The following is a 23,050-nucleotide window of genomic DNA, read 5'->3' on the forward strand; positions in this document are numbered from 1 at the left end:
CCTCCGCCCGGAGTTACAGACATTTCCCCCCGTCCTCCTCCTCTCTCCACCCCCGCAGCCAGCGTCGCCCAGGCGAGGCCGGTCCCGGAACCCAGGACGCGGCTGCAGTTTCCGGGCGGCGCCAGTCGGCGGGGCCTGACGTGGTGTTGTCCGCCCGCTGCTTCTTCCCCCCCCCTCGCCGGTGTCGGTGCGGCCCGCGGCTGCTCCTCCCGCCCCGTCCTGTCCCGCTCCGCCGCCATGAACACAGCGCTGTCGCGGGCCAACTCGCTGTTCGCCTTCTCGCTGAGTGTGATGGCGGTGCTGACGCTCGGCTGCTTCCTCACCACCGCCTTCAAGGAGCGCAGCGTCCCTGTGCACATCCAGGTCTCCAAAGTCATGCTGTGAGTGAGCGGGGGGGCGGAGTGGTGGTGAGGGGAGTTGTGAGGGGTGTGGGGGGAGGGGGTGAGGGGAGTGGTGGTGAGGGGAGTTGTGTGGGGGGGAGGGGGGAGGGGAGTGGTGGTGAGGGGAGTTGTGTGGGGGGGAGGGGGGAGGGGAGTGGTGGTGAGGGGAGTTGTGTGGGGGGAGGGGGGAGGGGAGTGGTGGTGAGGGGAGTTGTGTGGGGGGGAGGGGGGAGGGGAGTGGTGGTGAGGGGAGTTGTGTGGGGGGGAGGGGGGAGGGGAGTGGTGGTGAGGGGAGTTGTGTGGGGGGGAGGGGGGAGGGGAGTGGTGGTGAGGGGAGTTGTGTGGGGGGGAGGGGGGAGGGGAGTGGTGGTGAGGGGAGTTGTGTGGGGGGGAGGGGGGAGGGGAGTGGTGGTGAGGGGAGTTGTGTGGGGGGGAGGGGGGAGGGGAGTTGTGTGGGGGGGAGGGGGGAGGGGAGTGGTGGTGAGGGGAGTTGGGGGAGGGGAGTGGTGGTGAGGGGAGTTGGGGGGAGGGGAGTGGTGGTGGGGGGAGTTGGGGGGAGGGGAGTGGTGGGGGTCTGGAGAAGGGGTGGGGGGGGTTGGTGGAGGGCGGCCCACGGCGGAGGGACGAGAGAGGTTGGGGCTGGAGGGGCGGGTAGAAGCTGGTTTGGGGGGCGGGGTGATGATAGTGAGCGGCTGGGTCTGGTAGAGGGGATAGGAGAGCTGGGGACGGATTAGAGGGGACAGGGGGATGAGAAGGAGCGGTCGGAACGTTTTGAGGGGGGAGGTGAGGATGGCCAGGATGGAGGGGCCGAGTGGTCGATGCAGGGGTGATGGCAAAGGGTGGCCAGGATTGGAGATGGGGGAGCAGTGGGTACTTGGTATGGACAATGGGAGAGCAAGAGGGTTGGGAGGGGGGCGGGGCTTGCAGCGAGAGTTGGGGGTGTGAACTTTGGGGATGCCAAGACCCGGGGAGAGGGATCAGGGAAGGGGGAGGGTGGCTGCCTTTGGGGATCCAGGGGTCTAAAGTGGGGGTGGTGTTGGGGGAGAAGGTGGGAGCCCCAGCGGCCTGGGGTGTTGGAGATGGGTGGTGGGGGGGGGGGGGATGTAGGGGTGGGAGGGAAGGAACTCGGGGCAGTGAGGATGCCACCATAGGTCTAGGGGGAAACAGTCGATGGAAGCCCCAGTTGGGGGCGATCAGGTGAAATAGGGGTCGGGGCGGGGGGTTGAGGGGCATTGGGGGAGGCTGGTAGTGGTGGTGCCGCCGCCTGGAAGCTGTGGCTCTGTGCCTGAAGCATGGGGTCTGGATTTACTTTGTCCTTGGACTCATTTATTCTCTTTCCAACCCCCTTCCCCCTAAAGAAGCCTTCATTTCTTCTCATCTACTGAATGATTGCTTGTTTTCTTCGTTCTGCTTCCTTGCCTCGTATTCTCCTAATGCGCTATTTTCTTGTGCGTGTTCTTTGTGTCTCCAATGTCTGCTGAATATTTACATTTGGCTCTGCTCCTTTTCCGAGGACCCGTCAGCCTTTCGCATCCACTATACCTATTGTTTCGCTTTCCAAGAACTAGATCACTTCAACAGCCGTTTGTACTATAGTTTCTGACCAGAATTTGCCATATTTTGCCTTTTCGATTAATTTGTCCATACTTGGAGTGATCTGACATATTTGTTTGAAGGATACGTGTACTTTTCTGCCGTCGCATTATTTATGTCGAATTGGATCTGCCTGTAAAAATGCACGTGTAAAATTGATTTAAAGATTGGAGTTCCACAAATTATGCAAGTTTATGCCAGAAACTTGTAAGCGGAGTTGAAAGTTTGTTTGTCTTCCTTTTGTGCCATATGGCAACGCTGACGTTGTAACAAGAGTGCTACCCTTTGCTGTAGTCGTTTAGCACCGAAGGACCATACCTGCACCCGTTGCATGAGGTGCATTTTTACCAGAATTACGCTTTTTTAAAGCTATTTTTTGGTAGTTCGCGCACAAAAGATAACTGTGGTTTCATTTCCGTTATAGCACCTGCCAATCACTGTGGTCCACGTATGCACAAAGCCAGTAGCAACGCTGCAGCTGCTGTCTGACCCTCATGGAGGTTATTACGTGCATTGGATCAAGATGAATTGTGGTGATACATTGAACCTAATATTCTGCTTTAATTTGGTTGACTTTATGAAAAAGACAAGCCATAACTGCATTGATCCATACATTTGCGAATCTAAATGGCATAACACTCAGGATGGCATAACACTCAGGATGTTTTTTTTCGTGGTTAGTCCTGTCTTTATTTTAAAAGATGCACATTTAAAACAAAAACAGGAAGTGGAACGTTCTGAGCATAGAGATTGTCATCTTTTAATTCAGCAAACAGGACATTGTCCATCACGAAGAATTACCTAGAAAACTTTTGCAAAGGTTTGAACAATACTTGAGGTTATTTGAGAATAACCTCACCTGTTTTGTAAAAAAAAACAGCTTGCCAAATTCATTTCAGAAGATTGGATTCTTTAAAACTTTTATGTTGGTTGTACATTTTGAACACAGCCCTTCTGTACTGATGACTTCATGAACAGTATGTTGACTGTTTGTTCACTATGTTAGCCTGCAGCCTAGTAACTTTTAACATAAGCATTGATTTCTCTGTTATGATCCTTACCAGCTGATCTGCTTTCACTTTTTATAAAGTACAATTTACGCAAAACCTCAATATTTGTCTCCTCACTTGTATTGAGATTTGCTTGTCTGTCTTCCCAGTCATTTTGAAGCTCCTGTTCTTTTAATATTATTTACATAGAATTATCCTGCTAATTTAGATCTGGGATATTGTCTCCACCCTCTCATTGGCCACTGTTCATGTCACATCGTCAGGATCTCCACATTTTAAATTGCTCTTGCTTTCAAACATCTGCATTGTATTTTGTACTTCATCTGTGCTTTCAACCAAGTCTTCCTTTCTCACCCCTCCTACTAGATGCCCATTCTCTCCTGTATATTGTGCTTCATATGGAGGTAAGGCATTGCAGATGTGTTTCAATTTGTTGTGGGTACTGCTCCACCTAGATTGTATACCATGATTATTGCACCAATAACCTTTTGGTGCCATAAGAATGGAGCTAGTTGGAACAAGTTGTAGAAGAGAGGAAATTTAGGTTCAAGCTTTTTTAAAATGTATAGCATAGGTGGCAATCAAGAGAAACGTTGTTAGAGTTATAGAATCATTGAGTGACATAGTACAGAAACATTCCCTTCGACTCACCATATCCTGTGGACCGTCAAGTACCCATTAATACTAATCCCATTTACCAGCGTTTGGTCTGGAGCCTTCTGTGTCTTGATGATTCAAGTGCTCATTTAAATACTGTAAGAATCTCTGCCTCCAGCACTCCCTTAGATTGTGTGTTCATATTCTAATTACCCTCTGAGTGAAAAAAATCCTCTTTAGATTCCCTCTAAACTTTTTACCCCTTACTTTAAACCTATGCTCTCTAGTTTTAGATGCCTCCATCAGGAGGAAAATGTTTCTTTACTATCTACCCTGTCAACATCCCCAAAATTGTTTACACCTCCGTCAGGTCCCTTTTTCAGCCTTTGGTCCAAGGAAAACAAACCCAGTCTATGAAATCTTCCCTCATAACTGAAATAATCCATCCCACTTAACATTCTGGTGAATCTACTCTGCACTCTGTCCAGTTCAATCACATACTTGCTATAGTATGGCGATCAGAACTGTACACCATACCCCAGCTGTTTTATAAAGTTGTACCAGAGCCTCCCTATTCTTGTATTCTAAGCCTGGCAATGAAGGCAAGTATTCTATATGCTACCTTTGCCACCTTGTGTCTCTGTGCTGCCACTGTTAAGAATTCTTGAACTTGTACAGCAAGGTCCCTGTGTTCCTCAATACTCCCTACAGTCCTACAATCTATTCTTTAAGTCCTATCCTATTAGTCTGTGTCTATAGATATTATAGAGCCCATGCTAATTGTGGAAAGATCAGTCTGTTACATTGATCTAAATCTGGCTATTTGTGTCACTTTCAGTATTTCAGCATTTTGAAGATGATGTATGTGCAGAGAATGTATTCTGTAGGGCAGTGGTAAAGCGTGCATTCTAGGCTACATTGCTGGTACCTAAGCTTTTTCTATTGAATTTATTGAAGTAGGGTGGCATGGTGGTGCAGCTCATAGTGCTGTTTCACAACTCCGGCTTTCTGGGTTCAATCCTGACCCCTGGTGCTGTCAATGTGGAATTTGCACTTTATCCCAATGAATGTGTGGGTTTCCGCTGGATGCTTCTGTTTCCATACACATTCCAAAGACATGCAGGTTGGTGGGTTAATTGGCCATTCTAAATTGCCCCTAGAATGTAGGTGAGTGGTAGAAAGAGGGCATGGCTTTAAAGTAATGGGTGGGAAGCTCAAGGGAGATATCAGAGGAAGGTTTTTTACCCAGAGAGTGGTTGGGGCATGGAATGCGCTGCCTGGGGCAGTGGTGGAGGCAGGTTCATTGGTCAAATTCAAGAGATTACTAGATAAGCATATGCAGGAATTTTAAAATAGAGGGATAGGTGGGAGGAAGGGGTTAGATAGTCTTGGGTGAGGTTTAAAGGTTGGAACAATGTTGTGGGCCAGCGGGCCTGTATTGTGCTGTTCTATGTATCCTTAGTCAAATGTACATCGAAACACACAGTGAAATGCATCTTTGTGTAATGTAATTGGATGCAAAATTGGAAGGCCAAGGGGTCTGTTTCCCTGCCGTCTGATTCTATAACTGAGCATCATGTACTTTACAAGTTTATAGTAGCCTTACAGGGATTGTTAGGTCACCTTGTGTGTCTCCACAACATTTGCATCAAGGGAATAACTTCATTGGCCTGATCATCACCAAGGCACAGTAAGCTCAAGGCCAAGTACTGCTAAATGGGATTAGTATAGATAGGTACTTGATGGCCAGCATAGACATGGTGGGTTGAAGGGCCTGTTTCTGTGCTGTATGACTCTAAGAGCACAACAACTTTCCAAAGTGTTGGATCAGGCAGAATTTGAGTCTGCAGAAGTTGTGTACTTTTTAAGTGAAGTGTTAATTGTCCAGCCATAGGAACACTGTAGCTTTAATAAGATGTTCTTTAATAAGTGGCTTCTTTACTGATTCCCCTCTGCTTTTCTCAACTCCACATGAATCGTGTCAATAGAATGATAAAACGTGCTGCTTGTTTGAATGATTTGCTAAGAAGGAAGTGCAGTACCATGCAACATACAGTAGTCTATTTGAATATCTGTGGCTAGGGCTTAAACAGTCTCTTATCGTAACTGCACTCTCAAGGTCCATGTCGCTGTGACTTGGACATGCCATATCATTTTATTTTATTGGTGCTTTGTTGCCTAAAACCGAAGTAGGTGCAGGCACCACAAAGATGTATTGTTTCTGGAAGAGGGAAAGTAAAATTATTTCAATATTAAGGACATGCATTGCAAAAAAACCCCCCACTAAAACGCATGATTTAAATTCAGAAATGAGGAAGTCGTGCTTTAGTTATAGTCATAGAGTAATACAGCATGGAAGCATGCCCTTTGGCCCAATTCAAAGTTATATGAAGCTTTGATCAGACATCATGTAGAGTACTTCCTTCATGTTTGCAAATGGCACAGAATAATATTGGAGGGAACAGAATATGGATTCTCCATTGAGGAATAATTGTAGATCTGCTAAATAAATTGTCAGGATGTTATTGGGGGGGAAAAAGCATTCTGAGGGATGGGATTACTCAACTCAAAGTACACCAGAAAACAGAAGCAAGAATGGGCTACCAGCATGCCACCCCCCCAACCCCCAAGTGTGCTCCACCATTCAATATCATGCCTGATCTACCCAGGCCTTAACTCCTTCACTGGCCCAGACTCCAATGCTCTCAAATCCCCAATCTTTCCAATTTATCTACCTCTACTTTAAAACGTCCAGTGAGTGAGCCTCCACAACTGTCTGGGGCAGAGAATTTCAGAGATTCACCATTCTATGCAGGAAAACATTGCTCCCTCCCTTGGTTATAAATGACTGCTCCCTCATCTTGCAACTATGCCCACTCCTTTGAAATTTTCCCTGTAATGAAAACATCTCAGCATCTACGCTGCTGTCTCCTTTTTTCTAAACTCCAAAGAAATTAAGCCCAGTCTGTTTAGCCTCCCTTGATAAGATAATCCTCTCTTCCCAGGATTGAGCCCAGTGAATCTCTTTTGAACTGCCTCCAATGCTACTATATTCTTTCTTGGGTAGGAGGACCAGAACTGTACAGTACTTCAAGTGTGGCTTCCCCCTGTACAATTGTAACAAAACTTTCCAATGTCTAAACTCCAAACTCAATCAAAGATATGACATGTTTTTGGAGACATCTTATCTGACCAATTTGATTGAATTTTTTGAAGGGATAATAAAATGTGTCAATGAAGGAAGTGTCGTTGCCTACATGTTTCAGTAAGGCATTTGACAAGTTGGCACATGGGAGACTGATTCACAAAGTTAGAGCCCAAGTTAAATTGCCTCAGCCAAGTTAGAAAATTGGGTCCAAAATTGGTTTAATAACAGGAGGTGATAGAGACAGATTGATTTTGAGAGTTGAAGCCTGTAACCATTGATACTTGAGAGATCAGTGCTACGGCCTTTACTGTTTGTTATTTACATTAATGAGTTGTAGGAGGTATAGTATGTAAGTTAGCAGATGAGTGGAAGTTGGTGGTGTTGCCAGTGAGGAGAGTGTAGTCTCGGGTTGCAGGATAATATTGATCAGTTAGTAAGATGGGCAGAACAATAGCAGTTGGAAATTGATCATGATAGGTTTGAGGTGATGCATTTTGGGAGAACCAGTAAGCTTAGAATATACTCATTAAATGGTAGGATGATTCACTGGGAAGGGACCTAATTAAGGTGTACAAAATTATGAAGGGGATAGAGGGTAGATAGTGAGAAACGTTTCCCCCTGGCAGAGGTATCTTTAACCAGAGAGCTTTGTTTCAGGTAAGGGGCAGGAGATCTGGAGGGGATCCAAGGAAGAAATTTTGCACATGGGGTTTGAAGGTGGGGGGAGCAGTCTGGTGGAGGCAGAGACTCTTGCATCATTTAAGTAGTATCTGGACAGGCACTTGAATTGCCAAGGCATAGAAGGCTGCAGGTCAAGTGCTGGAAACTGGGATTAATATGGAGGGTATTCTGGTCAACATGACCATGGTAGGCCAAAGAGCCCATTTTTGTTCACTGTGACACTGTGTATGACTTTCCTTTGTATTCCTTGAGTTTAGAAGATTGAGGATGATCCAATCAAGTTCTTTAAAATTGTAGATGTGGAAAAACTCTTTGTTTCTTCTGGTGGAGGAATTACAATACTGGGGACACTAAAATGACTAACTCCTTGATTTTAAGGGTGAAAGCGGTAAGCTCTAGTTGTATAAAGATCAGTGGAAAGATCTCTAAAAGAATGCAGATGTGGTTCAGTTGTAACTTTCAAGACTTGCATATAGGTTTTTGTCAGGGGTATTGGGATATAGAGCAAAAATAGGGAAGTGGAGATACAAATCAGTCCACCTCTAATCAAATGTAGGCAGCTCTGACTTGAATGACCTATACCTGTTATGACTCAGAGGCCTGGGAACTTCACTGCTAGCACTTAAGTTTAATTCAGGCTCTCGCTAATGAAAGGACATTCTCATCCGTCTCCTGCCTGTAAATACGACTGCAAAATGAATTTAAATGGTCTTGGCACTGTTCCAACAAGCAAACGGAACAAGAAGGCACTTAATTTAGGACTAAATGAAGCTTGCTCAGAGTTGCCAGAGGAATAGGTAATTTGGGAAATGGAATTGGTGCACTAATGTTGAGAGAGAAATTTTTACCACACAAGATCATTTGGGTTGTCCTGTCTCTAAGTCAGGAAGGAGCTCTCTAGTGCTGGGTATGTAATACACATACGTGCTGTTTAACTGTGAGACACGAGACTGTGTTTGCTCCAGATTCCAGCAACGTATTGGAGAACTTGGGAGGTCAAGAGGCATCAGTGGGTGAAAATGAATTGTCAACCCCCACAAATATTGCTTGACCTGCTGAGTTCCACTGGCAAGTTGTTTGTATTTCCGTTTAAATATGATTAGGGCCTCTGCCTCTACCATCCTTGCATGTAGTGAACTCCAGACCCTTACCATCCTCTGGGTGATATCCATTCTAATACCACTTGCTCTGTTTCGCCAGGTTTTTGACACCCCTGTAAAGGGCATAGGGTCTCGTTTACTGTATCTAGGCCCTTCATGATTTTATACAACATAGTCATCTCCCCTTGGCCTCCTTTGTTTCAAAAAGGACAATCCTTTCTTATCCAATTGTTTCTTTATAACTACAACTTTCTAGTCCTGATAATATCATAGAAAAACTCTTCTGTACTCTCTTGTAATGCAGTGACCAGAGCTATGTGCAGTACTTGAGCTGTGGCCTAACTAGTACTGGATTGAAATGTGCAAAATTCTTAATAGGCCTTATAAGATAGATGAAGAGTTTGTTTACCCTGAAATGGGTAACCAGGAGTCACAGTCTCAAAAAAAAAGGTTGGCCATTAAGTTAGAGACGAGAAATGTCTTCACCCGCAGAATTATCAACAAGAGGACTGTAACAACATGATCACTCAGTACATTCAGGATGGAGATTGATAGAATTTTTTGTTAAGGGAATTGAGGGATATGGAGTTGTATGGTACAGCAGCATGAGCTTGATGGGCCAAATGGCCTCCTTTTCTTTCATTTAAAACAAACATCTGACATGCTGCAGGAAAGTGGTGCTGAGGTTACAGATCAGCCATGATCTGATTGCATGGCCTACTTCTGCTTTTGTTTCTTGCATTTTATTGTAACTACTTTTTTGACTTGCCCGAAGTAAAAACTGAAATTGCTGAACACAAAAATGGTATCGCTGGAAATCAGATAGCATCTGTGGAAAGAGAAACTGAGTTAATGTTTTGAGTTGAAGACTCTTCATTGCAATTGGGAAGTGAAAAAGTGTCAAAAGCTTCGCTCAGATTCATGTAGGTTACATCGCACTGTCCTCATTGGCTTTGTTAATCTCCCCCTCACTCAATGAAGTACAGAATAACCAGCCAGTTCTTTTCAGGGTATCTAGTGATCAGTTGTTCACCATATTCAACTCTCTTACACACTTGTTCCTGAAATGGAAGGTGCCTTGGTGTGTAGTGTTTCGAGTTTCTTATTTTGCACAGTCTGTTCTCTAGGTCATCTGAAAATACCGGACAGGTTTGCCACGGGGAGTACGCTGATCGGCTTTTATTTAAAGGCTGCAGCTGTTTGCTAATATTGTTTTGATTCCAACTCTGAGTGGTTCAAAGTCTTTTGAGCTAGTGGAAAAATATTGGAATATATTTTGGAAGACCTACAGGACGGTGCTTCAAGGGGAGGTAACATTGCCCAAGATACGAGGTACTATTTGTGTAACCCAGCTGTTCCATGACACCAGGCAGCTTAAAGCAGAATGTGGGCCTGAACAAATTCTGATAGTTACTAAATAGCTGTACTTCAGTATGGATATATTCGTCGTGTGCATTGACCACGGAGTAGAGAAAGTTTGCCAAAGTACCATATAGGAGTAGTACACGGCCACTTTCACTCTATGGGAGAACATAACACTTCATAGGATATAGATTGTGCTGATTATTATAATTTACTAATTAATGGCTATGCAAATAATAACTGGTGTGAAAACTTACCTACTGGTAAATAATATAGAATTAACTGACATTAGTACCACTCCTTAATTAAAAATTTAAGAAATAAATGTGCAGTAGACATTTAACAATTTCTGTTGGTATCCTGTAAGGACAGGAATAGGCCAGACTGCTTTTTGACTCTCATTTCCTTGAGTCTGACAAATGTTCTATCTGTGCAACATAATGTAACAATGTTTGCTAATTTAATATATTCTTCATATCTCTGCATTTCTGTCGTGTAAATATATAGGGCTCCCTGAGGGGGGGATAAAAAACTTCCCCCTATTTTGTCATTCAGACAATATTCCCTTCTACATTGTCACTTATCAAATTGTGTAATAATGCAAACAAATTATCAAATATTCAGACAGCATATATGTTGAAACAGTAACTCTATCATACACACACTTTTCTGGATGCTTCTGGTATGCAATGGCAGTTATTACCTGACTCCTGTGGCCAGTCTCGGACTTATCTGTAGCAATTCCCTTCCATGATGTTGTGATGCCATTTACTTGCATTTAATTTGAGATAACAAAGTTGCTGCTTATAGTCATCAAGAAGCAGAAACTTTCTTCATAGCAACTTGCTACTTTCAAATTAGTTGTTGTGTTGAGGTACTTGTACGTTATGGGATCAAGTTAATGGCTGACCAGTTGCTTAATAAAGTTAAAATACAGGTAATACTCAACAGATCAGGCAGTGTCAGTGGAGTGAGAAACAGAATCAACATTTCAGGTCAATAATGTTGATGTTACAGTAATTCTCAATTTGTTTCCTGGAATCTGATGGGAATGCACAATCAATGACAGCCCAGTGGAGTGCATGGAGATACACCTGTTCTGTCCTATCCTATTGACATCAGCACCAATATATGACGTAAGCTGACCAACCTGGGCAAAGAGACAAATATAGTTCTACAGCGAGGCTTTTGTTTATTGGTCCTTGTGCCAACTTCCAGTTTTGAATACTCAGTTATCAGCTCTGTTTGGCTAAACAAATCATATTTTAAAGCTGATGAGCCTTTCTGCAGTTTTGTGGTGAAAAGTTTTCTTTTTTACATGACAGCAGATTTTATTAGTAAGGGAGCAGAATTCTTGAAATGTGAGAAGTGATTCAACCATTACTTGATCAAATATTGCCTTTGTATCAAGGGCAGACATTCTTGCCTTGCTGTGGAATTGTTGCTGCATTAAGAGAAATATAAGATTTTTTATATTTAGCAATTAGTGGAAGAAGAGGTTTAATGTGAATTCAACTGTAAAGTGGACACCTGCAGTGATCTCAATTACTAAAAACTGCAGAGCCTGAGGGATTGCTGTTCTATGCTTGTATATCGTCTGTGTGCCTATTATATAGTTTGTAAAAGCTTATTTAATTTGGCCTGGTTAGAATTGACATTATTGTACATTGCAATAATGTCTGATTGTTTTGAGTTATTTTTTGGAGTTAATTCCCTATGTAGCCTGCCAGGGAGAAGAGACCTAGTCTACATAAATAAAAGTAAAAAATGCCAGACTCAATCAGCAGGTCAGGCAGTGTCTGTAGAAACCAAAACATTTAACGTTTCGGATCTGAGACTCTTTGTCAGAACACTCTACTTGATCTCGCCTGTAGGATAGTTCTCTCTCTGCCTCCACCCAATCCCAGGAATCAATCCAGTGAGTCTTAATCTCCATTTGTAAGCAAATCCATCCTTTGGTAGTGAAACCAGACCTGTACATGATATTCTAGCTATGGTGTCACTAAGTCCTCTTTCATTAAAGGCCATTTATACACCTAATTGCTTGTGGTATCTGCAAATTAATTTTCAGTGATTTTGTACAAGGATACTTGAGTCTCTCTAATCTGCTGTTTTTTTTTTGCCAAATGGATGTAATATTCCATCTGCCATGACCTTGTCCATTCATTTAGCTTGTCTCTATCCTCGTGAAAGTAATAAACAGGAGCAGGAGTAGGCCAATTGGACCCTTGAGCCTGCTTCAGTATTCAATAAGTTCATTGCTGACCTAATTGTGGGCTTCACCCCACTTCTGTGCTGAATCCCCATACCCCTTGAATGCCATGTAGTTTAAATGTCTGTGAACTTCTGCCTTAAGTACATTCAATGACTCGCCTTCACAGCTCCCTGGGCTACAGAATTTCCAAAATTTGTGATTTTCTGTGAGAAGAAATTCTTTCTCATCAGTCTTGGAGAGGCAACCCCTGATTCTGAAGCTATGGCTTCTAATTCGAGGAAACCCCCACCAGGGGAAACATCCTGTCAGCATCCACGCTGTCAATCCCCCTCAGAATGTTTGAAGTTTCAATAAGATCACCTCTTCTTCTACCCTGCAATAAGCAAATGCTCAGTTTGCTCATCCCTTCTTGCATCAATCTAATGAACCTTCACTGTACAGTTTTCAATTCAAGTATATCCTTCCCATGGACACAATATTCTGAGTGTCCTATAAAGGTGCATCAAATTTGTATTCCATACTAATTGCAATGAAATCTAATGTTCCATTTGCCTCCTGTGCTTATCATTTTGTGTATCGTGTACAGGGGCTCCCAGATCCCTTGGACCCACAACATTTTGATGTCTTTCACCATTTAAATAATACTTTCATTCTTCTTTCGTAGGTGGATAACTTTGTGTTTTTCTACATTATAATCCCATTTGTCAATTTATTGCACACTCACTGAACCTGTCTAGGAGACAGCCCATCGGGTCAGGGGACTTGTTGGCCATTAGCCCTAGTAGTTTGCTTAGTACTTTTTTTTTCTGGAGATAGATTATTTTAGTTTCCTCCCTTTTAACCTCTTGATTTAAAAACATTCCAATGATAATGCGTAGTGTCTTCCACTGTGAAAACTGATCCAAAATAATTATACCTTTTCTCTAGTTCCCATTATTAATTTCCCAGCTTTATCCTCTAAGGGACCAGTGTTTACTTTAGCCACCATTTTTAAATACCTGTTCTATATTGCAAATTTATTCTCGTACTGTTTTGCTCTTTATAATTTTTTTTAGTCATTCTTAGTTGGTGTCTAGAAATTCCCCAATTCTCTGGCCTTCTGTTAATGTTTGCAACTTTATATACCTTTTTCTTTCAGTTTGATACCATCCTTAGCTACTCGTAGTCTTTCTTTCTCAATGGCATATACCTTGGCTGAGATTTATGAATTATCTCCTAAAATATGTGTTACTGCTGATTTGCTATCTTGTCCTAAAATTAGTTCACGCTAGCCGACTCTATCCTTGTATCAATGAAACTTCCCTGAGTTTTCCTTACAAGTCTTTCTGCTACCTGGCTTTGTATCATCAAAAAACCGACACTTCATTCCTTCATCCAAATTGTTGATAAAGATTGCAAAGGCCACAACTGTTCACACAGAACCCCACTAATTATAATCTCTCAACCCAAGTATCCTGATAACCAGTCCTCAGTTCATACCAATTCCAGTCCCATGTCTTATAATTGTTTCAACAATTTCTGAAGTAGCATCTTATTGAATGCATTCTGATAGTCTAAATACACCACAAACACTGGCATCCCATATTTATACTGCTGGTTACAATCTCAAAGAAAAACTCTTAACTGATCTGGTGAACATGGTTTTCCTTTCATGAATGAAATTTGAAACTGCCCAATTGTGTTATTAATTTCCAGTGATCTGTTACTACTTCCTTAATAATGGGTTCTGCCACTTCCCTACAGCAGATATCAAACCAGTTTGTGGTTCCCCATTTTCACTCTTTCTCTTTAAATAGTGGGAGTTACATTTTCAGTCTGTTTGGAATGAGAATTTTGCAATGTGACAACCAGTGCTTTCACTGAATCCTTCAGAGCCTTGGAATGCAGTTCATCATATCCTTGGGGATGTATCTGCTTTCAGTCCTATTAATTTCTCCAATACTTCTGTAACTGGTGTTAATGTCTTTCAGTTCATTTTCCCTAAATCTATTGTTTTCTACTACTTCTGGGTTTTTAAAGAATTTTCCGTCATTTCTTTGTCCCGTAACTTAATTTCCCATTTCATTCTGTAAAGGAGCCCTGTTTTATGTATTAATGGAACCTTTTACAGTTTGCCTTTTGTTTCTTGCTAGATTATATTTTACTCTTGTATTTTTACCATTTCTTATATCTTAGTATCCCTTTGAATTCCGAAGTTTTTCCAATCCTTGGGCTTCCTGCTCTTCTTGGAAACGCTACACACCTTTTATTTTGATTTTGTAGCTCTTCGTGTTAACTACAGTTGGCCAAATTTTTCTTTTGGATTGTATATCCCTAAATAAAAAGATAAAATTTGTTATAAACTATGCATTAATAACATGTTAGCTTTTGCTTGTCTACTGTTTTTTTCCTGATTTGCCATAAACAACTTTGTGCCTCAAGCTTTCATAGCTTGCTCTATTTAGGTTTATGACCCAGATATCAGTCTTGACTAAATCACTTACAATCTTAATATAAATTTCTTAACATTATGATAATTTCCCAAAAGGCCCCTTAACTACAAGGTTATTAATTAACCCTTTCTCAACACACAATACTAGATCTGAAATAGCCTGTTCTTTAGTTGCTTCCTCAACATTTAAATTCAGAAAGCCATCTCATATACTGTGAATTCATCTTCCACAATATTACTAGTTTTGTTTCCCAGTCTACGTATTAGATGAAAATTTCCCCATGATTGTGTTATGCTTGTTATGTGAATCTCTAATTTCCATAAGCCCCTAATTTCCTCATTGATACTTTGTTCTACATTACTTTGCACAACATCTTTGGGGCATATGGACAATATCCTCCAACATTTCTGCCCCTTGCTGTTAATTAGCTCCACCCATACTGATTTTACTAACATACATTCTATCTAGTGCCTTTATCCTATCCTTTATTATCAGGGCGAGCTGCCCTCCTTTTCCATTTTGCTGATCTAAAAGTATCCTGGAATGTTTACTTCCCAACCTTGATCAGTGCAAATATGTCTCCACAATGACTGTAGATTATACCCATTATTTCTGTCTCTATCATCAATTTGTTTAGTTATGAGCAAGACCATTACAAATAGGAACAAGAATAAGCCAGTTTCTCCCTTGAGTCTGTTCATTGCTGACATAACTTTCCACATCTAATTTCCTGCCCTCTCCTTATAACCTTTGGTTCCCTCACAGATCAAAAATCTGCCTTTCAGAGTTTTCTAGTGCAAAAAATTCCAAAACGTCTTAAGCCCTTTGAGAGGGGAAAAATAATCTTCCTCATCTCGGTTTTAAATGGGCACCCTCTTAATCTGAGACTATTCCCTCTGGTCCTAGACACTCCCATGAGGGGAACCATAAGAGTCATGGAGATACAACATGGAAACAGGACCTTCTGCCCATAGAGTCTGCACCTACTATTAACCACCCATTTTTAAAATCTTTCCACATTCTTTTTCAACTCCCACCAGATTCTACCACTCACCCACATACTGGAGGCAATTTACAGAGGCCAGTTAACCTGCCAACCTTTGTCATCTTTGGGATGTGAGAGAAAACCAGAGCACCTGGGGGAAACCCACACAGTCATAGGGAGAATGTGCAAACTCCACAGAGACCACCCTGGATCAAGGATGAACCTGGGTCTCTGGTGCTGTGAGGCAGTGGCTCAACAAACTCTGTCACTGTGCCAACCATCCAGCGTTTACCCTGTCAAGATCTAAAAGAATCTTGTCTTTTTTCAATATGATACTCTTTCATTTATCTAAGCTAAAATGAGTACAGGCTTGATCTGTTCAACTTTACTGAACAGTTTGCTCTGGGTGGCATTAAGGAAACTCCTGTCCAGGACTGTCATGAAGGAATTCTTCAAAGTTCTCCTTCCAGTGGGTGCTGACAGACTCTCTATCATTGCTAAGCTCTTCTCTATTCTTGGCACTCAGTGAGAAGCCCAAGAACATCCCTGGTGCTAATTCTGGGCGCCTTCAGGGCAGTCCGCATGCTGTGAATCCTTGCTAGTCCTGTGGAATGGAGCTTGTCAGATTACCTGTGAAGTCCGCTCTGAGAAGATTTATCTTTGCAGGGCCCTTGATATGTTGGACATTGAGTTTATTTTTGCAGTAGCATTTCTATTGCTGCTGTTGTTTCTGGGTCAAGCTGATGGTGATGACAGTGCAGATTAAGCAGTACCTATCATGGTGGGAGCATCTTTGCAGTCTCTCTCTCTTGCACAATGACAAAATCTAAAAGGTGCAAGTGCTCCGTTCAGGATATTACCATGGTGTCTGGTGCTTGCCTCACTAATAGCAAGACTGTGTTCCATTTTGTCAGGAGGACTCTTTTGAAGTTGGCTCTTCCTACTTCCTCCTTGCTGCTCGCACCTTTCTAGAGGATTGTTCCCTCCCAACACCATTGCCCAGAATGATCAGATGGTTACTAAAATGTGGGTGCCATGTTGCTTAGTAGCTTCCGTCAGCCACATATTGTACCTGCGACACATCACACATTGTTGCAGATCTTGCTGGGAAGTGCTGACGCGCATTGTTAAATTCAGAACTTCCAGGCAGACAATGAAGCCCCAATCTTAAATGCCTGAGCTCAGCCATCCATTTTGTAGCTATGCTCTGCCACTGGAGACCAGTGGCAATTATCCAACATTTGCACTTAGAAACTGGTTTTGGATCTTGCATCATTTGAACGGACATTTAGAAAGATTCCTAAAATCCCCAGTTCTGACAGCTTAAAGCTGGGGTAATGTTTTCCTAGATATCAAAGATTTCTGGAGGAGTTTTATGATTGAATATTTTTTCTGACCCATTCCTAACAGTCCATTCTATTTTTCTTGAGATCCTGCTGCCACTAGGGATCTAGTTCCTTGGCTTGGGTTCTGACTTGGGAGCAAGATTGGCCTTCCAAGTCCTGAAACAAGATTGAGCAAGCAGTGAACATTGGTGACTGGCCCATTGCGTTTTGGGTAACAAGTGGATTTTGAAGCCACAACCTTTTGACTTAATGGCAGTTCACCAAATGATGCATGTTAAAACCTAATTGTGTTGCTGTACTAGTCTGCAGCTGACTTTAATAATTTTAAAGTATCTTGAATATGCTTTAAGGAATAACTACTCAAACATTTTTACTGCAGGAAAAATGTAGAAGACTTCACAGGACCCAGAGAAAGAAGTGATTTGGGATTGATCACGTTTGACCTGTCTGCAGATATCCTTTGAATGCTTTTTACATCAATGAAACACAACAACGAGGTAGTTTGGAACAAGTGGTAGACACAGGAGATTTAGTTATAATGGATTAGTGCTCAAATGATTCCAGTATTTCAAAGATTTAATTGATACAGCAAGTGTTTAAGGAGCTTGTCAATAGCTGTGGCTCTTCTCAAACTCTCAGGGATTTTTATATTTATTTCTGCTGAGTACAATGGATAACTTCATTATTCAGCAGTTACTTATGCATACTAGCTCAAACTGTAGAATCAGAAAATTTATAATGCTAGAGGAGGCCAATTTGGGCCATGTTTGAGCTGGTCAAAACCTTGTTGTATGTCAGCTGTCTTTGCACCTTGGTGCACATACATGTAGTACTCACCTGAAAGTATAAAGAATTATAAGAAAAGGAAATGTGGAATAGGGCTTGTTCTGTGTCTTGCTACTTTCAACAAGTACTATGTACAGTACTGGGTTGAGGATTCCTGTGACTACAGTCATTGGAATTCATAGTTCTGTGGTGATCTGCGTCATCCTTAATATTTGCCAGCTCTCTGGGTAAATGCTTGCGACTGTTACCACAAAGAAACAAACTGTCATCTGTCCAACTTTATCAGGGACTTTCTAGGTGTTAAATGGGTCCATAATTAAGAATGCTTCTGATTTGGTTCATCTATTTTGGATCCATTAATTGGAACAAAGTGTGGGGGAAATTGAGCAACTCTCTGACTAAACTGGCTTTTTGCCATGAGAACTGCAATCTAAATAGCAATTAGCTGCAGTTTTATAATTTTTTTCTAAGTTTTCTTTAACTGCTTTCTACATTTGAAGCCAATCTTTGACTGGAATGTCAAGCAATTGTTTCTTTATTTATCAGCAGAGTACAAAACAAAAAATAACGTAAGTGTGTTTTCTATATGTAATAATATTTTTTTTAATAAACTTCAGATACTTGGTGCCACAAGCTTATTTAGAATAATTTCTATAGTCAGGAATTTCCATAACTTTGGAAATTACATAAATGCACTCAAGATTTGGGGAAGTGCCGTGTAGGGTGACAGATTATGACATAAGGAAACATGCAGCCAGAAAAGAGGGGAGGTCTTCAAAGTACTGTTCAGGAAGAACTACAAGGCTATCAGAGACCAAAGGCTGTGATGTGTGCTTTAATCTTAGTATCTGATTCAGTCCCTTCCATGTTCTCACTTTAAACTTAACTTTTTTGGGACCTCTATTATAAACAGAAGTCTGTGGGCTCTACTGTCCACTTGCCTTGATTTACTTTTCTTTAACCTCTTCACATATTGACTCAATAATTAGCATTGTCAAAAGGAAAATAATCTGACTGCATTTTCACTGTAGACCCAATAGTAATCATGAAAATGCATCTCAAAATCAGTTAGGGCAAAAATATGCACCTTGAAATCTGACATCAAATGTGCATTTACCCAATTTTGTCTTAAGCCATTAATTCTTGACCTTGTTTTCCCTGATTATAATGCCTTCAGCAGAGCAATTGATTCAAAATTTAACATGAGGCCACTTGGTATTAGAGCAATTGACCAGGTGTGTTTTAAAGTCATCCCTTAAGGAGGAAATCCCTTTGCATCGGACCTCGGTAGCGGAATGCCTGCCCACTAAGCAAACTAAATCTAGGCATGAGCAAGAGGCCCAAGACAGAAACGTGGAAATTATCACTGGAAGAGCTGTAGGGGGTGGAATTAAATTGAGGAACATAGAACATAACAGCACAGTACAGGCCCTTCGGCCCACAATGTTGTGCCGATATTTTATCCTGCTCTAAGATCTATCTAACCCTTCCTTCCCACATAGCCCCCCCATTTCTGTATCATTCATGTGTCTATCTAAGGGTCTCTTAAATGTCCCTAATGAGGGGTTGTTGCTTAACCAGAGACCAATATACTTGATTAAACAGGAGTAATAGGTGAATAGAACTTGAATTCTGATGTGGGCAGCAGAATTTTTAATGACCTATTTTATGGAGAGGAAGAGGAAGGCTGGCGGGGATGTATTGGAATAATCAAATCTATACTTCAAAGGCACAAATTAAGGGTTTTGGTGGCAGATGATGGAGGTAAGATTGTACTTGTCGATCTTGTGGAGTAAAAATTGACAGACTTGGAGATGGCATGGATTTGTGATCTGAAACCCAAGTTCTTCATACTTTATACCAAGGTCACGTACAGTTTCCATGGTACATTTTCACACAGTTGGCAAGGAGAGAAATGGATTTGGTGCTCGGGAATGGGCAGTGATTGAAGACTATAGTTTTGGCTTCCCGAGCATCTGAGGAACATTATGAATCACTTGTATCAGCTTGCTGATTGTAATTCATTTAGAATGAGTGTTCAGAGTATAGCAACTTAATTCTATGCAAGTGATGTTATAGATTCTGGGATGCATTTTACTAACTCTATATTGGCTGAAATTTAATCATGAAAACTAGAGTTAAATTGGTTAATAAAAATGCAGCAGCATTGTTTTTATTATCCAGTATTTACTACAAAGTGATCAGTCAATCCCATGAAAATGTATTTCATTCACTTATTTTTACCTTAATGGGATACAAATAAATTGCATAATCTCATCCATAGCAGACTTGCAGATAATTGGGACCAAATATCCACATGCAGATGTATGGGTTGTCTAGTTAAACTCTTCACAAGATAGAAATGCTTGGCGGTTACTCCCCTCTGTAGGGAAGCATTAGGTTGAACCAGTTCAGCTACTAACTCTTTGTTGGAACTATTGTCTGTGCAGATATAGACTGATTATAAGATTTACAGCATATTTTCTAGATTCCCAGCACCTGAAGGTCTTTGCTATTATTTTGTGTGTACTGCTGTTAATAGTTTACTGCATTCATGTTATCTTGCCTCTTATTGTAAATGTAGGCATTGAATCAGGTTGTTCTCTGGGACAAGATTGTACTTCGTGGAGATCAAACAAAGTTGGATCTGAAAGATGTGAAGTCAAAATATTTCTTCTTTGATGATGGAAATGGCCTGAAGTAAGCAATTTATTCAACTTTATTCACTAAATATTTTACCTTTAGTGAAGCAGTTTCTCACTAATTTTACAGGTTAAACTCTTATAAATGTTTGAATGCTGTCTATATTGTGTGAGTAACAATTAGTACACTGAGATGAAATGAATAATTTGCAATTGAAACAGGTAGAAGTGAGATTAGAAACATTGAACTAAAAGTACATTATGTTGGTAGACCAGGTGGTATCTTAGTGATTCACCATTTGAATGCTGGCATCTCTGATGTCATAGCACTTCCTTTCTGCGGTCCTGGAGTTTTGGGCTCCAGTTTCGGAGAAGGATAGCGAGGAAGGCTATCAAAGCTTGCAGTGTCATCTTGACCAGCTGGGCAAATGGGCTGAAAAATGGCAGAGGGAATTTAATGCAGACAAGTGAGGTGATGCACTTTGGGAGGACAAACCAGGGTAAGACTTGCACAGTGAATGGTAGGGCACTGAAGTGTGCGGTAGAATGAAGGGATCTGGGAATACAGATCCATAGTTCCTTGAAAGTGGTGTCACAGGTAGATAAAGTCATAAAGTTTTCAGCACTTTGGCCTTCATAAATCAGGGCATCAGAGTACAGGAGTTGGGATGTTATGTTCAAGTTGTACAAGACATTGGTAAGGCTGAATTTAGAGTATTGCGTGCAGTTCTGGTCACCTATCTACAGGAAAGATCCACAATTTTTTTTGACTCTGCAGGTGCTCCTAACTGAGCTATGTTAGACCTTACATAATCTGGTTGTTAAATTTGTCTGCTTTATTCCTTCTACTAAAGGTGTGAATTTGTAATGAAGACGAGGCAAAAGTCCTGTTACTTTGCTGTTTAATCATGAGATTTGTACCTTATTCATTGCTGTTAATTTGCACTAAGATCTAGTTGTGAAATCTAACAGACTTTTTTGATAAATACAGAGTATTACTCTTAATTTTAAACAAAAAAAAGATGCATTAATATAGTATCACTTAGAAGATTTGAATGTTTAACCATTCGTAGTGGTTAGCAATCAGTATGTTAAGATTCCTATTTTCATTATTAGTTGCTATGAATTACTGAAATTGTCATTGAAATTACCAACGATTACTATGGTGTGTTCAGGACTGTAACTAGGTTGAAAGGTGAGAAGTGTGCAGTAATGTAGCCTGGTCTCCCTCATTGAATCCAGGTGGTATAAATTAAATCCTGCAAAATAAACCTTTGGTCGGTATTGGTAAAACCTGAGGGATAGAGAATGGGTTGATGAATTTGGAAAAATATTCCGCGGACCCGTTAAAGTTTATCTTTCAATAAATTATCCAAAGAAAAGCATAGAATACTTTAGGTGTTGTAAAATTAGTGTTTTATACCTGTAAGGGTCTTCATAGAGTACTATAGCACAGAAACGGGCCTTTCCGCCCATCTAGTCCATGCCGACCTAACCTTCTGCCTAGTCTCATCTACCTGCCACCGGACCATATCCCTCTAAACTCCTCCCATTCATGTACCTATCCAAACTTCTCTTAAATGTTACATTTGAACCCCACATCTACCACTTCCACTGGCAGCTTGTTCCACACTCACACCACCCTCTGAGTGAAGAACTTTCCACTCGGATTCCCCTTAAATATTTCACCTTTCACTCTAACTCTGTCCTCTAGTTCTAGTCTCATCCAACGTTGGGGGGTGGGGGGGGGAGTCTGCATGCATGCAGTCACCCTCTCTATACCCCTCATGATTTTGTATACCTCTATAAAATCTCCCCTCATTCTTCTGCACTCCAGGGAATTAAGTACTAACCTATTCAGTCCTTCTCAATAACTCAAGTCCTGGCAACATCCTTGTAAATTTTCTCTGCACTCTTTCAAGCTTATTGATATCTTTCCTGTAGATAAGTGACCAGAACTGCACACAATACTCTAAATACGGCCTTACCAATGTCTTGTACAACTTGAACATAACATCCCAACTCCTGTACTCTGATGCCCTGATTTATGAAGGCCAAAGTGCCAAAAGCTTTCTTTATGACTTTATCTACCTGTGACACCACCTTCGAGGAACTATGGATCTGTATTCCCAGATCCCTTTGTTCTACTGCACACCTCAGTGCCCTACCATTCACTGTGCAAGTCTAACCCTGGTTTGTCCTCCCAAAGTGCATCACCTCACACTTGTCCGCATTAAATTCCATCTGCCATTTTTCAGCTCATTTTCCTAGCTGGTCAAGATGATGCTGCAAGCTTTGATAACCTTCCTCACTGTCCATTACACCCCCAATCTTGGTGTTATCCACAAATGTGCTGATCCAGTTTACCACATTATCATCTAAATCATTAATATAAGTGATAAATAACAACAGACCCAGCACCAATCCCTGCGGCATGCCACAAGTCACAGGCCTCCACTCAAAGAAACAACTTATCTACTAGCACTCTCTGGCTTCTTCCGCTAAGCCAATATTGAATCCAATTAGCTACTTCATCCTAAATGCCAAGTGACTTAACCTTTTGGACTAGCCTCCCATGTGGGACTTTGTCAAAAGCCTTGCTAAAGTCCCTGTAGACAACATCCACCAACTTTCCCTCATCAACCTTCTTGGTAACCTCCTCGGGAAAAACTCTAAGATTGGTTAGACATGACCTACCACGCATAAAGCCACGTTGACTATCCCTAATCAGGCCCTGTCTATCCAGATATTTATATATCCTGTCCCCTAGGAC

At 41.6% G+C, this 23,050-nt stretch overlaps 1 protein-coding gene across 1 annotated transcript in view; it reads left to right on the forward strand.

The window, feature by feature from the left end:
• The window catches only part of spcs3 (signal peptidase complex subunit 3), a 28,969-nt gene continuing 5,919 nt past the window's right edge, over window positions 1-23,050 (forward strand). Inside the window, exons 1-4 of the mRNA XM_052019546.1 lie at window positions 1-380; window positions 17,229-17,302; window positions 18,128-18,204; window positions 20,220-20,335. Coding sequence (XP_051875506.1) covers window positions 238-380; window positions 17,229-17,302; window positions 18,128-18,204; window positions 20,220-20,335 — 410 coding nt within the window. The 5' untranslated portion in view covers window positions 1-237. The remainder of the gene's footprint in view (window positions 381-17,228; window positions 17,303-18,127; window positions 18,205-20,219; window positions 20,336-23,050) is intronic.

The sequence above is a fragment of the Pristis pectinata genome, chromosome 7 (genome assembly GCF_009764475.1).
Source record: "Pristis pectinata isolate sPriPec2 chromosome 7, sPriPec2.1.pri, whole genome shotgun sequence".
Lineage (NCBI taxonomy): Eukaryota > Metazoa > Chordata > Chondrichthyes > Rhinopristiformes > Pristidae > Pristis > Pristis pectinata.